Below are 15251 nucleotides of genomic sequence, written 5' to 3'. Positions count from 1 at the left end.
GGAAAAATAAGGTGAGAGATATAAGCTGAATACAATTTCCTATAGTCTGTTCATATTGCTTTTCTCATCGTGTTTGGTACTACAGAGTTCTGTGTTTGTATATAATTAAACCCATCATACTGTGTAAACTACGCCTTTATTAACTTACTTTGACTGACTGTGAAACAAGTGTTCCTCAACAAATAAAAAGCTAATCGTTTTAACCGTTAAGACAAACACCTGCTTTGTGATGTTCTTTCTGAAGTGAGCGATAAAACGTGAGAGGGATTAAGTCACTTTCCCATGGTTTAAAGTTACCAGCTGCCGGTGGCATAGAGACCACATGAAATCTTAATATGTGGAGTTTCAGATGTCAACGTGGGACAGCTGGACCGCTTTACTGCTCATTGTTTCTGCTCGGTTCCGTCACATGCTTCCTGTTAGTCAACCAGAGGCCTCCTCTCACCATGAAAAAACCTGAACAGACACAAGCAGGTGTTATTTCCTTTGAGCAGAAAACAGTGTATGTATGCATAGTCCCACAATTTATAGTAAAAACACTTTACCTGTACTGAAAATAGAAGCAATAGTTAGGATAAGGGACATGTAGTACAGCTCCGGGGTGGTTTTAGCCTGTGAATGTAAATATGTATATACATAACTTTGATGCTGTAGTTTCTCTGCAGATTTTAATGATGATATTCAGTCTGTTTCTTACACACGCTGCTGCTGTCAGAGTCAAGATGGCGGTGCAGAGACCTTGTCCACATGTCAGAATCCCAAACACGTGATAGGAGGCCCAAAGGCTCTGAGGAACTGGGTCTATCAGTGTGAAAACCACGGAAAAACCTATTGAAGGAGTTAAAGTCAGCTCTGTATCCTCCTTGTTTGCTTGTATGTTACACATAGTGCATGGTGGAGTTTAACTAAGTGCATTTACCCCAGTACTTTACTCAAGTAAACATTTTCAATGCACTTTAGTCTTCTACTCTACTACATCTCAGAGGCAATTTATTTTACTTTTTAGTCCTTTACTTCCGTCTGTCAGCATTGGTTATATTTCTCATTACAATTTCTTATAATTTTCTGTCCAGTGAAAAACTCTTTATCTCGAAATGTGTTATTTTAATTTGAATGTTTCTGATAAACTGATGAATTAGGTGTTTTTCTGAGCAACAACAATTTAAATTAGCATAACCTTTAACATTTACAGCAGTAAAATACAATACAATTCTGCAGTAAATACAAAATTCTAAAGTAAAACTGATGGGACATATTTTTCCAGAAATATAATTTGTTGATACATTAAGTACATTTAACTGTACTCAAACTTACTTTTATTTAAGGCAGATCTTGAATGCAGGTCTCTTACTTGTTGTGGTATATTCCTACAGCCTGGTATAAGAACTGCTAAGTAAAGAGTCTGAATACTTCTTCCACCACATGGTGAACATCTCGGAGATGTGTCTGATGTGCATGGGTTCACCTGTAGCGATGAAGGACAAGGCGATGGAGGCTGACAGGTTGCTCAGAAGCGGCTGCCTGCAGTATCTGGAGGATTTTGGACTTTCAACAAAACAGGTACGATGATTAATGCAGCATTTCCTTTTTTTTCTCCAAATGACTCATGGTGCCATAACCTGCTGTGACCTATAGTTACCTTGCCATGACGTAGAACTGAGGGACCAGGACAAGAGCTGCAAACACTGCATTCACTATCTGACTACAAATGGAATAAAACATCAGGAGTAAAACACCCTGCGTTTGAATAAATGTACATTGCATTTTTTTCTATCAGATCAAAACAGAAACATGACTCATGGAAACAGCACTTACAATTTTAGCCTCTGATTCCTTGGTATCCACCGGCTGCTATGATACGCCATGAAGATTAGCATGTAGAGAAACATGGAGGATACACACTCCAGCAGACTTTACTGTAACACTACTCCTGGATGGAGCTGCAAATGTGAGCAGGAGGAAGGCTTGTGTTTCACGCTGCACATGTACAGAAACCTCTGCTGCATGATAGAAGAGCAACTAATGATACCGTTCATCAATAATTCATGTGTTGTTTCTTTTTTAGATGAATGGATTCATTGTTTGGTTTATAATATTTCAGAAATTGGTACAAAATGTCCAAAAGTGATGTCTTGTTTTGTCAGTCCCCAAAACATCTCCATATTTGAGATGCTGAAAACAGCCATGTTTTACTTATGAAAAATAACTTACTAATGATAACTTGATTATCAAAATGGTTGCCAATTATTTATCTGTCCTTTGACCAATCCATTCGACTTATCGTTGTAGCTCTACTTCATATTGTTTACGCTTAACATTAAAGCTTTAATGTAAGGTTGTTGTTTTTAAGGTCAAAGCATGCTTTAAAGGACCATCTGGAATATTAAAGATGCACTATAATAAGAAGTAAGAATGACGTCCTGCTGTGAGGCTTTTGTACTAACAGGAACAGGATCGTTTCCTCACATTATGGGTAAAAGGTCCTGCTCCGGCCTCCAGTGCTTTGTATTTGTCCAAAATAGCTGCAGTTTACAACATATCACCCCTGCCCCATATTGACACACAATGAATAGTCAACCCTTACACTATAAAGCTGATAACTTCAGACACTTGGGCAGACGAGTCTTCCAGAGTCCAACAAACCTCCAAAGATGCCTGTCGACTACAGCGGGACGTGGGACGTTGTCAGCAACGTCAACTCTGAAGCATACATGGTCGCACTTGGTAAGTGAATACCAAAAGAAACAAACTCTGCATTTAATTAATATTTTATTATGATATGAGAGAACCCTCATGTATAATTGACTGTGTAGTTTATCTCTTGTCATTGAAACTTGTTCTAAATTAGATGAAAAACACGTTATCCATCCTCGGTGTGCATTCCTTTTTGTCAATGACCAGGAGAGTGCTAGGTGGACATGTAATCATATTTACATTTGATTATACACAGCTGATTTGTCAGGGGGGGAAAAGGAAGAACTTTGATTTGCTATTCCGCAAAATTAAAAATAAATAAATGATGACACCATGTGCATCCACATACTGTATAGAGGGGACTTTCAAAAATGTTTGGCAAATTCACAATTACATCAGTACTTTTACATGGCATTTTGCAGTTATATTTTCCATTGAGTATTTTCACTATCCTGTCTCTCCATGGATTTTTTGTGGCACTGGTTTGATCCAAGATAAAATCATGTTTGCGACATGTAAAAAGTAAATCTGATAAGAGCATGGGGCACGTGGTAGCAGGGTGTATTTCAACAAACTCCTCTCATTTTGACATGCAGGCATTGATTTTGCAACACGCAAGATTGCCTCGATGTTGAAGCCCCAGAAAGTGATTAAGCAAGACGGAGATTGCTTCATAATCCGGACATTCACCACTTTCAGAAATTATGAGAGTTCTTTCAAAATTGGTGAAGAGGTCAAAGAGGTGACAAAAGGGTTGGACAACAGGACAGTTCAGGTAAAAACACATTGAGATGATTATGTGCATGCATAGACTATACACATATATTAAAGCAACACCACCCTAATGTATTTTGCTGTGCTTGTATATATTTTTTGTTTTCTCCATCAGTCGCTGGTGAACTGGAAGAATGATAAGCTGGTGTGTGTGCAGAAAGGAGAAAAGAAGAACCGAGGGTGGACTCACTGGATTCAGGGGGACGAGCTTCACCTGGTATGACTATTTTATTTGGGTGGCCCCGCCAGTTACTGTTTGTTATCAAAATGTTCTCACATAAAATGCAGATTTATATTAATTGGTGGACTCCCTTTTTACCTTTAACACCTCTGAACACTGTTATGCAGCTTAGCAAAGTTAACATATTCCAAAAAGGGTTTTGAGCTTCTTATTTCACATCATAAACATTATTGTTTACTCAAAATATAATAATGAAAGGTAGAGCAAAAAGCTAAAGTATAACAAATGGAAGATACTGACTAAAAACTTGGCCTGAATTATAATTATTCTATTATCTGTCTTTTATTTTCTGCTATCTGGTGAAGTATTTCAATAGAACTGATGAGGAGGTGATCTGTTTTTGTGTTACAAATCACTATAGCACACAGTACTTGACATGTATGAATGGTAATTATGCTCAACTTAAAAATTATGGAAATGTTAACAGCTTCACGTTTTCTCTTCCTAGGAACTTACTTGTGAGGATCAAGTCTGCATGCAAATCTATAAAAGGACTCTGTGACTGTGTCTTCAAAAGTATCAGACTTCCTAGAACTCCATTTGTGTTTCCATGAAATGAAAAAGCAGCATGTTCTACACACTCTTTCAATAAAGAGCATGTCATTTGAAAATAGTGTGTGTCAGTGTGTGATACATTTGTGCCTACAGAATAGGAGTACGATGAGGAAATAATTTGTTCTCACTGGTTTAAAGTCTTACAAATTATCACGGACATACTTTGGGCAAGAATCTAACAGTACAACGTTGTCATTTTTAGGTTCAAACTTGTATCAATAGTCATCAGGACTTTAAGAAAAAAGAGGATAAATGGCTTCCATACAAACTATTTGTGTACACTGCAAATGTGTGTTTGATATTGACCTTGATTGCACTTGATTAGTTTTTTAAATAAAGCCATTTTCTTACCATTCTACATCAGTGGTCCCTTTATTAGGTACATCTGTACAATCTAATACAGTCCGATAAAACTGTTCTGATATAAAGTTCAAGTTTTTATGATGGTGTTTCTAACATTCTGCCTTATTCAAATTGTAAATAGTTTGTAAGTAGGCAGGTCACAAAATAAGGAAAACTTCTCTATGCAATAGTCAAGAACACCACTGCAAACTACCTCTGTGTGTGTAGTATATCATTAAATTGAAGTATTCCTAACATTGTTCACAAAAATGTAACATTTGTCAAGGTAGAATTTATGACAGAGCTGCTGCACCCTAAGAGTGTTTTCCACTGGGAAAATGGGATTACTATTATTTTATAATTAAGTATATAGAAAAAACAGCATGTGCCCGAAGGCTAAATATAGTATGACACTTCTTTAATTTCATGAAGGGAAAGTTGTGGGTACAAATCACGGAAGCATTATATTATACATTATACAAATGCCTCGCCGTTGCAGTTCCTCCTCCGGACCACACGGGGTGGTGTACAGTAAACACCGAGTTAAACTCAGGAGTTGTTGGTTTGCTGTTGAATTTTTACCGCGAGTTTTTTGTTTATTTCAGCTCATGTGTTACCTTCAGCCAAACAACACTGTGTTTAAGTCGTGTTTCTGTCTGACACACCTTAGTTTTGTAGGATTTTCTTACTCGGTCACTTAGTTGAAGCCGCTGTGGTCGAAAGTTTCTCCGGAAGAAAATGTCTGATGATAAAGATGAGACTCAGCAGGTGAGAAAGTGATTTTGATGTGTCTGTGTTTGGCTAATATTAACGTTAGTGTGTGTATTTCACATAGTCCTATGTTGCACAGCTTATCCTCAAGTCTAATGACACATTAACGAGAGTTTCAATGTGTGTTACTCTAGGTCTAATAAATAAATCACATTATACCTACTACCGCGGTGATGTTAGTATTCTAGGGTGGATTTTTCACAAAAAAGAAATACGGTTTTCATCCTGAGTTTCTCAGACTGTCAGCTGTCAGAAGACTGTGTGTTAGCTCACATCCGAGCCCTCGCTATTAATAACAGGGTTACATTTAGGGACCGTCAATAAATTACAATTCTGCCTTGATTTGGAGTCATAACGTCAAATGTCATGGACCCTATCAAAAAAATCCAAGAGACTTCAATAAGGTTTGTTTTCTTCCAATAATTATTCACATAAGGTAGAAGCTGCACTAAAATCGAATTTATAAAAAAAATGACAAATAGAACCAATTATTCTGAGTGATACTTTTTAGTAAAAAAAACTATTAGATTATCATTACAATGTTCTTGTAAAATATAATAAATTGCAATAAAATCCAATAAAAAGAGGTGTGTCCTAATGCTGCGTAGATTTGATTGGTTCTTCTTATTACATGGAAGCTGTTGAAAAAGATCCAAAGGACAGAGTTGTATTGAATACTGATGTGATCATTTCAGTTTTTCGCACTAGATTGCATATCATGTCATTTAGTGATTCCAACTCAATGCCATTTTAATGCAGATGTAATTACTATGCTGGGCGAATAAAACATATTTTAATTGGATTTTGATTTTTCAATTTGGCAGAGAAAGTTGTTACTATTTAAACTGCATTTGAAACATCCATCTAATAATAATAATAATAATTAAAAAATGTATAGCGCCTTTCAAGAGACCCAAGGATGCTTTACAATGGGAAACAAAACAACAAAATAATAATAGTCACACAGATACACAGGTTTAAAAAAATAACAGGTTGCTGGGTACTGCATTTTAGCTGAGGCCAAAGGCCCGAGTGAACAGATGATGTTTGAGTTGTTTTTTGAAAGTGTCCAGAGAGTCGGCATTCCTGATAGCAGAGGGGAGAGCATTCCAGAGGGTGGGGGCTGCGACACTGAAGGCTCTGTTGCCAAAGGTTTTCAGTTTGGAGTGCTGGATGGAGAGCAGCCCGTTGTCGGAGGACCGCAGCTGACGAGAGGGGGTGTAGGGCTGAAGGAGGCCAGAGATGTATGCAGGGGCTAGGGAGTGGAGAGATTTGTAGGTTAGCAGGAGGAGTTTGTACTGGATGCGTGACTTGACCGGGAGCCAGTGAAGGTGGATGAGCGTGGGGGTAATGTGTTGCCAGGGCTTAGTGTGGGTGAGGAGCCTGGCTGCAGAGTTCTAGACGTACTGGAGCCTGTCCGGGGCTTTGCTGGTGACCCCGAACAGAACTCCATTGCAGTAGTCCAGGCGAGAGGAGATGAAGGTATGAATTAATGTTTCTGCAACGGGGTCGGGGAGAGAGGGCCGGAGTCTGGAGATGTTTCGAAGGTGAAAAAAAGTAGTTTTGACAGTCGACCTGATGTGGGAATTGAAGGTGAGGCTTGAGTCCAGAGTGACGCCCAGGCTGCGAACCTCAGGGGAAGGGTGGATGGAGCAGCCATCGACGGTGAGGAGATCTCCGACCTTCCGGAGCAGTGTTTTTGGGGCCACAACCATGAGCTCTGTTTTTGTTTTTATTGAGTTTCAGTAGATTTGTTGACATCCAGGTTTTGATGTCGCGGAGGCAGTTGACTACTGACGGTGGGGGTAGCTGGGATGGTGGATTGGTGCTGATGTAGAGTTGGGTGTCGTCGGCATAGGAGTGAAAGTTGAGACCATTTTGGCGGATGATTTCACCAAGGGGGAGCATGTAGATGTTAAATAGAAGGGGGCCGAGCACCGAACCTTGCGGCACACCTTGCTTGACAGGGGCTGGGGGAGAGCTGGATTTTCTGATGGTTACAAACTGTTGCCTGTTGGAGAGGTAGGAATGGATCTGTCTTTGTTTGTTTGTAAAATGAACTATGAAGACAATCTCTCATAGTGTTATGATACATACATACATATAATACGAAGAATACAGGGAGAACCCTTCCGGCCACCATTATACTATGGTTTAACCTGAGGCACAGCGCCACACATAAAACGTACTTTAGATTTTTTTGTTGTGATCAGAGTTGGTATTTTGAATTTCAGAGGTTAAAGGCAGCAATCCATTTCACCGTTGGTCGCCTGTGCCAGAAGACGGGAGAGGACCACCGGAGAGGGTTCAGCCGACAAGCTGTAGCAGCGATAGCCGAGACAGCGTTCAGACAATGCGGTGGGTGTCATAAAGCTGACGTTGCATCCTTTTTTTTTTAACGACATACTATACTTTGACATATTTTTTTTTAATAAGATACTATACTAAGACATGCATTGGATTGTTACAACAATTTAATGACAATTATAGTGCGTATGTTATTATGACATACACTCGGAATCATAAACTATGATTTTCTTTCATTAAATATTTTTTATTAAAAAGTATTTACTATGGCATTTGCATTGCATCTTTAAATAGGCAGGGTTAATGTTCTATAAAAAAAATCTAATCACATGCACTCATAAGTCCATGGTGAGTGAATATCAAGTTCACCGATTTTGTTTGTTGTCTTTCCATCAACTTATCACACCATTACTGACATATGTCCACCAGAGGTAAAACTGAGGAGTTTGGTGCAGTAGGCCTTTTATTTTGTTTACTTTTTTGCAAGTAATTCCTAAATGCACACAAATATAAATTAAAGTCCAGTGATGTAGAACACAAAGCCTGTTTATGCACATTGGATATGGGATAGCTGTCATTCTTATTGTAGATATACAGTAGAGATGGATTAGTGCCACACAACCCTGTCATCCACATTTAGCCACAGTTTACTGTCCACTTCACACTTTGTTAGCTCCAATAAAGGAAGGTCTTTGCGTGGCTGATCTTTGCAGCCACACACTTGTTTTTGTAAGGCGTCCTGAACATTGTCATAAAACATAACACATTCCACTTGTTCCAAAGGTTTTCATTTTCTACACACAGTATATAAATTATGTTAAATTGAAAAGAATAACTTCCTGTATAGGTTTTAGGCCAAATTCTGGAATTGGCTGTTTTGCTAGTAATTGAGTTTGACTAAAATAATTTAGATACATTTTTCTCATATTAAAAAAAACAAAACATATTCAGATTAGGAGACTGCTGTTGTTAAGTACTGATTTGTTTCAAGACTTCAACAATAGACACATGTATGTGAAAGAGGTCAACAAACCATTTCTACAAGTTTTAACCATAATGCTGTTTTCAATAAGTCAAGTCTAAACTTTACATCCTCACTTTTTACAGATGTATTTGCTAAAGACTTGGAGGCCTTTGCAAGGTGAGAAATATGTTTTTCTTACCACATAAATCAATGGATTATCTGACTAGTGAATTTTTGATTTATAAAAAAAAAGCTTTTACATAAAACCTCCAATTTACTTTCAGACATGCTAAAAGAAACACAGTGACTTCAGAAGATGTGAAGCTCATAGCCCGTCGCAGTACAGCATTGGTGAGTTATTTCCACTGGGGAATCCTACAGAACCTGGTCATTTCTAGTTACCTTAAAGCAAGTACAAATCAACACAATGAAACATAATGCATTATACTCGACCTATGTAGGGGTATGTATATATTTTACAGCACACGGCAAACATTGTTTTAAATTTGCTTTTATTTATTTCAGTCCATCCACATACAAAATAAAACTGAAGAACTGAACCAGGAAAAGAAGAGTACTGGGAAGAGGAAAAGCAGAGACACTGAGGAGGAGAGCAAAGAATAAGGAAAGGACACAGGCAGCCCTGCAGTGTCACACTTCTGCCCAACATTCAAAATAAACTTGAAGGCTATTAGCAATCATTTAAGTGTCAAGGCTGTCATTTAATGTTATGGGGACTCTACACTTAAGACATTTTATAAATAACTGTAGTTTTATGTACTTACAATAAATAACATATCTGTCCTGTGACCTGCTGATGCAAAATTAAATGTGTGTGCATTTGGCAGAACTCTGCTTAACGATGTACCTGCCTTGTTTCTTTAAACTAAAATATGTAATAGTACAGTTGACTATTTTGAACGTACACACTGATCACTTAATAGGTATGCCTGTATTATCTAAAGCAATCTACATCTGTCATAGAATCTACCAAATTTCTCTTGTTGATTCTTTAACTATAACCTTTATATTTTACTGTTCTGTAGTACATTCTTATGTTTCTTATGCAAATAGTGAAGATAAAACCTTAAAAACAGGTCTCAATATTATGGACTACATTAAAGTGTTAAACTTGAGTCAACACATCTGTCAATGTAAAATAAATGTTTGAAACATTGAAACTATCCAAGAGTATAATTTATAGCTGAGGTTAACTTATTTCTGACCAGCTACACGTGTACTGTATAAAGTTGTTGCTAGGTTTATAAGGCCATCTTAAAGTCCCTTATTTTCAGAAACATGTCAAGAACTGTAAAATTACTTTAGCCAAATTACTGAAAATAGATAGTTTGGAAGGATGATGCCAGACTGCTGAGCTCACCCAGTTGGGTTTAAAATGAAGACAATGACACACTACCCATCTTAAAATATCCCTCAAACCTTAAAAGTTGCTGTAGATAATCAAAGGGGATCATTCACTCCGACAAGCCAGCAAAAGCAGCAAAAAGACTGGTACTACCCCATGTCTGAGAAGGCCACACTGAAAGTATTGGTACTTCCATCTTCGTCCTTCAGAACAGACTTCAGTCAGGGTTCAAACGGAGACCTCGACCAGCGGAGCCCAAGGTCCCTAGATATGTGAATCGAATTAGATGTTTTTTTATTTGACAAACTGACCCAATTATTTTACAACTAAGCATCTATTCAAATGAACTTTATTAGAGAACTCCCTTCATTTGACATGTTTTTTTTTTTTTAAACACCTCACAAACAACACAAGAGCTGCAGGGAACTATTGGACACACCACTCCACGCTCACACTATCACTCGCGTCCCCCAGAGTCTTCAGCAGATGTCATCCACATCAAGTACTCACTTACAGATCAGTTCAAGAACAGGAAATCACACACCATACAGCATTCAAATCAGATAATATAAGCAATACAAATATTCATCACAACATTCCACTACATTTTGATATTTCTGCACTTGATCGACATACTTAAGAGTAAGGAAAACTTGCAAAGATAGAAAAAAAAAAATCTTGAAGTACTACTTAAAGAATGTCCATGTTAGGGGAGATGCTCGTAGCATCCGCAGCTTCCACTCACACATTCAAAAAGCAATCAAATTGGGCTCTTTCACTGCACAACCAGTCCTTTTCACGCGTCTCTCCGTTCGCTCACTCATCGCTTCACTCTTCGTCACAAGCCATCCTCAATCGCACTCATCAGTTCTTAAAATGTCAGTTGCGCAGTTCTCTCCATTTAAAAGTGGATAAAAGTGAAAACACCCACCGTCTCTTAGAACATGCGGAGTGAAGCCGTTCTTTGATGGCATAGCATTTACAGGTGGGAAGAGGGAGAATGATACCGATATCACCCCAAGAATGCTGCCATAGAGGAGCTTCCTCACAGGAAAATGGAAGAGAGGTGAACTGCAGAAGAGATTTCAATGAAGGCTTTTCCACAGAACTTGACTGCAAATAAAGTTGCATTTAAAACATTTAGGTTTCAACCAGATTCTTCCCAATGCAAGATTGCTTTTTAGGTTGGTGACAAAGCCGCATGATGGTGATCCATAAACATTCATGCTTTTTCAAAATGGCTATATCACATTTCACAATACATGCATTAGAGAATCCAGTTGAAATGGATACAAACAAATGAGACGTCAAAAATAGCACTTTAGTCAGACATCCTGCTAAACAACTCACTGCAACACTTTCTAAATTAAATCTTTAGCTTTTTTTCCAAATGTACAAAACAACTTCCACAAAAGTGTTAAGTTTGTCAGATACGCAATAACACCAGAAATAAAAATGTGAAAAGACTCATCTCTGTCACAATACTTACCATACAAACATTTAGCTTACATACCCCACCCAGATGACTTTGACTCCATACTGGACCCAAACCCTGAGCTAAACCCACTACCGCTGGTTGTAGAGTTTGACCCTGTTCCCCAGCCGAGACTGGCCGAGCTGGCGCCGTAGTTGCTGTTGGCCGCACTGAAAGACTGACTCTGGTCCCTGCTGGAGCTAGTTCCACTAGAGGTGCTGCCTGGGGTGGATGTCTGTTGCTGGCTAGCTAGCATTCCCATCATCCCCCAACTACTCTGAAGAGCTGCCTGGGCCGCAGCCATCATAGCCGGATTCAGACTGAAGGAACCAAAATTAGACAGACTACTGTTAGCGCTGCCCCCGCTAACCCCGCTACGGCTGCTACCAAAAGCCTGAGCTCCGAAACCATTTCCAAACCGTGTCGTGCGATCAAACTGCCTATTGCCGTGTTTGGGCTCAGCATTTGAGATGTGAACACTGACACCTTTAATTATTAGGTCCTCTCCACAGAGAGCTTGGGCAACCTGTGAGGGGAAATAAAGACATGAATCAGGTCATCAGGGCAGTGGTACCACTACAACAAGGAGTTCTTCTAAAAATGTAACATTGTACCTGATCATCTGCAAATGTGACGAAGGAAAAAGCACGGAATGGCTTTGGGATGAAGACGTCTGTGACTTCGCCATACTGTATAAAGAACTGCCTCAGGTCGTCAGTGGTCATGTCTTCTGTGCAACGGCCTACAAACACCTTCCGGCTCCTCAATGGCTCATCGGGCCCTTGCTGTAAACCAAGGGGTTAGACAAAGGTTAGAGTTTTGTCAACATTAACACCGTTTTTATTTACATAATATATGCTGGTTGATACATGGCTATTACAAGATTCACCTTTGAGTTAGGGAGCTTGCAGTCACACCATCTTCCGTCAATCATATGGCGCTGGGACACAACCTTTTCTTGAACCTCATATTCTGTGAACCTCACAAAGCCAAACCCTTTAGAGTTTCCAGTCTTGGCATCTCGTTTTACCTATAAGTTAAAAACAAGCATTGAGGAATAAAAAACTGTTGTCAATCATACAACCCAGGTTAATGTGTATTTCACTATTGTTATACCTGAACCATGATGACCTCTCCAAATGTGCCAAAGTAGTCTTTCAGGTCCTGCTCAGATGTTTTCCAAGGAAGGCCCAGTACAATCAGATCCGATGTTTTCATATCCCCTCTCTTCATTTTCACTGCAGATGAGGCGTCAATTTCCTCCATTTTCCTTTTGTTGTCTGAAGTGTGACCAACACAGAGAGAAATTGAATGTAATTTAGCCTGACAGCGACTGGGTGAATCTTTCCCTGCCATCACTGGTTTGAAAATATGTTTACTATCCTGCTAATATTTAATAAAAAAATTCCAGGGTGAGTAATGTATGACATGTATAAAAACAATCGTATGTTATGATTGTGTAAATAAAAATAAAGATAAAAAAATACTTTATTTATCCCCTAGTGTACATTTCGTTTTCATTCTGTGTCAATCCACTAAAAGTTGAAATAAACAGATATACTGTACACCCGGACAGTGAACAATAAATTAAATGCGGCTTCAAAAGCTGCTGGCTTGAACTCCATTAGTACTAACAAATGCCATGTTCTTAGTTTGCATTATTACAGATTGTTTTTGTGTTAATAAGGACGGTTTTTCATAAGAGGGGGTGCATTTTGGACCTTGTTCTGCTAGCTTCTTCAAATGGAAAGGATATTTGACCACATTGAGTTTAGTTTTAAGATCTTTTACCCACCGCTTCTTCATATTGTGTGAACATTTGTCCATTGGCCTTTTTATACACGTTACATAAGGGCACACATCTTGTTGTACCGTTTGTCCTTTCTGGGCTACTGTACAAACATGGCAGAATCCATGGAAAACGTCCAAGACCATAGGTGATTTTATACTAAGGATGACAGTCAGATTTACATTTATCCAATGAATCTCCCTAAATCCATATTTGTATGTGTCGTTCATATCATTTACTTGTAAATGACTAAGGAGTAGAGTAACACATTAGCTAAAGATACTACAACGCTTGACTAAATGTATTCCCATATGTTTAAATAAAATAGTAATTGCACATTAGAGGCTGTTGATTTGTGATCTAGGTTTTCCACTTGTATATTAGTTAAATAATTTAGTGTCATTAGAGCGCACTTCGTGGGCGTAGACGAACAAACTACAGGTCACGTCATTGTCATCTATTTTCAGTGTGCTGAAGCTACATCATGAATTATAAATACCGTTAACAACACCTGTTAGAATTAAGTGTTATGTAAAGATAATTAAATATTAGGTGCCCATATCTACCTTTCGGATAGTTCACCACAAACACGACATTCCCCCATCCGTTTTCTGGTGCGTGTAGGATCCCTTCCACCAGACGCACTCCCCGCATGCACTGAGACACGGGGCTCCTGAAGCGTAGGCCGCAAGCCCCTGGAAACTGAGCCGCCACTGTTGAAAGCAGAACAGTACCGTCGTCCTCGGACGGAATCTCCATTGGCTCCTCATTTTCCTCCTCAGCCACTCGAATATATACTTCAGCCATTGTGCCAAAAACTAAAAAGTTCCGGCTAGAATGAAAACAATGCTAAAGTTAGCAGTTAGCTTGCCAGTTGTCCACAATCAAAGCTAACGTTAGCCGATGCTGCTAACCAGACTGAATGATCAAGCTAATTGTTTTGTTATTCCGATAAAAAAATATATAAAGTTAAAATTCCATAACAAAAAGGTCGTTATGGTGAGTTTTAGCTGAATTGTTGTATAATATCACTCTCCAAACGCACTAACAAGCGTGCACCAGCCTTTTCCTTTGTTCGTCGCGGGGTTGTGTGTCGTCAACACCGAACGAGCGTTCAACTGTGCCTCGTAATGAAAACTGCGTACGGTCCCTCGTTAACAAACCTAACAACGCGATATCGTCAAAATAACGTGGGCGGGTTGATAAGGTCATCCAACGTAAGCACGAATCTCTTCTTGTCTCAAGTAAGAATAACAGAAGGAAATGTATTTCTTTTTCCACGAGGCGAAATATTTAAACCAACATGTACGGCCTACCAAAATGGTTTTATTTCAGCGAAAAGGGAACTACGTCATTATAATGGGCTATTTCACTTCATGGGGGGTTTTATTTATGCAGTTTCTTTAATATAAGCAGTAATTAACTCAATGGTCCTTATAAATCAAACCAACACTACTATTACCGTAAAAACAATAGTTATTTGAATCAAATCTAATACAACTCAATAAATTGAGTCGTACTCATACATTTGATTTCTCTCTCCCCCCCCCGTATGTGGTTAGGTAGTAAATCTACTACAGCAGTTTCCGTTAGCTAGTTATTATTATGTTTGTTGGCAGAGAGAAGAGATGGGAAGATGGCGGTTGCTATGAGTCGTACACATTTAGAAATGAAGATTACGTGTCAATTACAACATATTTAAACTTAATTACGTTCAAATTAAAAGTTGCACACTTATGTTACGTCAAATCAACAGTAACGTCCGTTTGTATCACGGTGTTATGGTGTCTGTAAATGTCGTTTGCGTTGTTCAATTACCTGCGTGTTTCTCTGATCTTAAACGAAAAAATCAACAAATCATAATTATCGTCGACAATAAACATTGACATTTATTGTCGACTTTCTTTTTAGTGATATGTTTGTTCGAACACTATAAAATAATATACAAGTCTGCTCAGTAGTCTATTAGACGAA

The 15251-nt window shown here is 38.6% G+C and overlaps 4 protein-coding genes across 6 annotated transcripts; 2 read left to right on the top strand and 2 right to left on the bottom strand.

Annotated features, from left to right (window-relative positions):
- Window positions 1-376: 376 nt before the first annotated feature.
- Window positions 377-1889, bottom strand: LOC117489640. The gene is made up of 6 exons (XM_034139108.1): window positions 1816-1889; window positions 1640-1702; window positions 1466-1545; window positions 698-828; window positions 546-612; window positions 377-456 (listed from the first exon to the last, which is right to left on the bottom strand). The coding sequence occupies exons 1-6, from the start codon at window positions 1887-1889 to the stop codon at window positions 377-379; spliced, it is 495 nt and encodes a 164-aa protein (XP_033994999.1).
- Window positions 1890-2618: 729 nt separating this feature from the next.
- rbp7b (retinol binding protein 7b, cellular) lies at window positions 2619-4605 on the top strand. The gene is made up of 4 exons (XM_034139257.1): window positions 2619-2724; window positions 3291-3469; window positions 3584-3685; window positions 4158-4605. The coding sequence occupies exons 1-4, from the start codon at window positions 2652-2654 to the stop codon at window positions 4209-4211; spliced, it is 408 nt and encodes a 135-aa protein (XP_033995148.1). The 5' UTR covers window positions 2619-2651; the 3' UTR covers window positions 4212-4605.
- Window positions 4606-5162: 557 nt separating this feature from the next.
- cenps (centromere protein S) lies at window positions 5163-9349 on the top strand. Its single transcript, XM_034138841.1, has 5 exons — window positions 5163-5374; window positions 7612-7735; window positions 8792-8825; window positions 8933-8999; window positions 9174-9349. The coding sequence occupies exons 1-5, from the start codon at window positions 5345-5347 to the stop codon at window positions 9270-9272; spliced, it is 354 nt and encodes a 117-aa protein (XP_033994732.1). The 5' UTR covers window positions 5163-5344; the 3' UTR covers window positions 9273-9349.
- On the bottom strand, window positions 9144-14591 carry tardbp (TAR DNA binding protein). 3 transcript variants are annotated; one of them, XR_004556604.1, is made up of 6 exons: window positions 13844-14591; window positions 12605-12780; window positions 12378-12518; window positions 12103-12273; window positions 10946-12014; window positions 9144-10278 (listed from the first exon to the last, which is right to left on the bottom strand). XR_004556604.1 is itself a non-coding variant. In XM_034138838.1 (5 exons), exons 1-5 carry the CDS (start codon window positions 14082-14084, stop codon window positions 11520-11522), a joined length of 1224 nt encoding a protein of 407 aa, XP_033994729.1. In that variant the 5' UTR covers window positions 14085-14591; the 3' UTR covers window positions 10347-11519. The 3 variants fall into 3 exon arrangements, 2 of the variants coding, with proteins under 2 accessions (XP_033994729.1, XP_033994731.1); XM_034138838.1 differs by lacking the exon at window positions 9144-10278 and having other exon boundaries at window positions 10347-12014; XM_034138840.1 differs by lacking the exon at window positions 9144-10278 and having other exon boundaries at window positions 10347-12014; window positions 12605-12768.
- Window positions 14592-15251: the final 660 nt, after the last annotated feature.

This window comes from Trematomus bernacchii, unplaced genomic scaffold, assembly GCF_902827165.1.
Source record: "Trematomus bernacchii unplaced genomic scaffold, fTreBer1.1, whole genome shotgun sequence".
In the NCBI taxonomy this organism is placed as follows: domain Eukaryota; kingdom Metazoa; phylum Chordata; class Actinopteri; order Perciformes; family Nototheniidae; genus Trematomus; species Trematomus bernacchii.
This window is presented reverse-complemented; position numbering and strand designations above follow the sequence as displayed.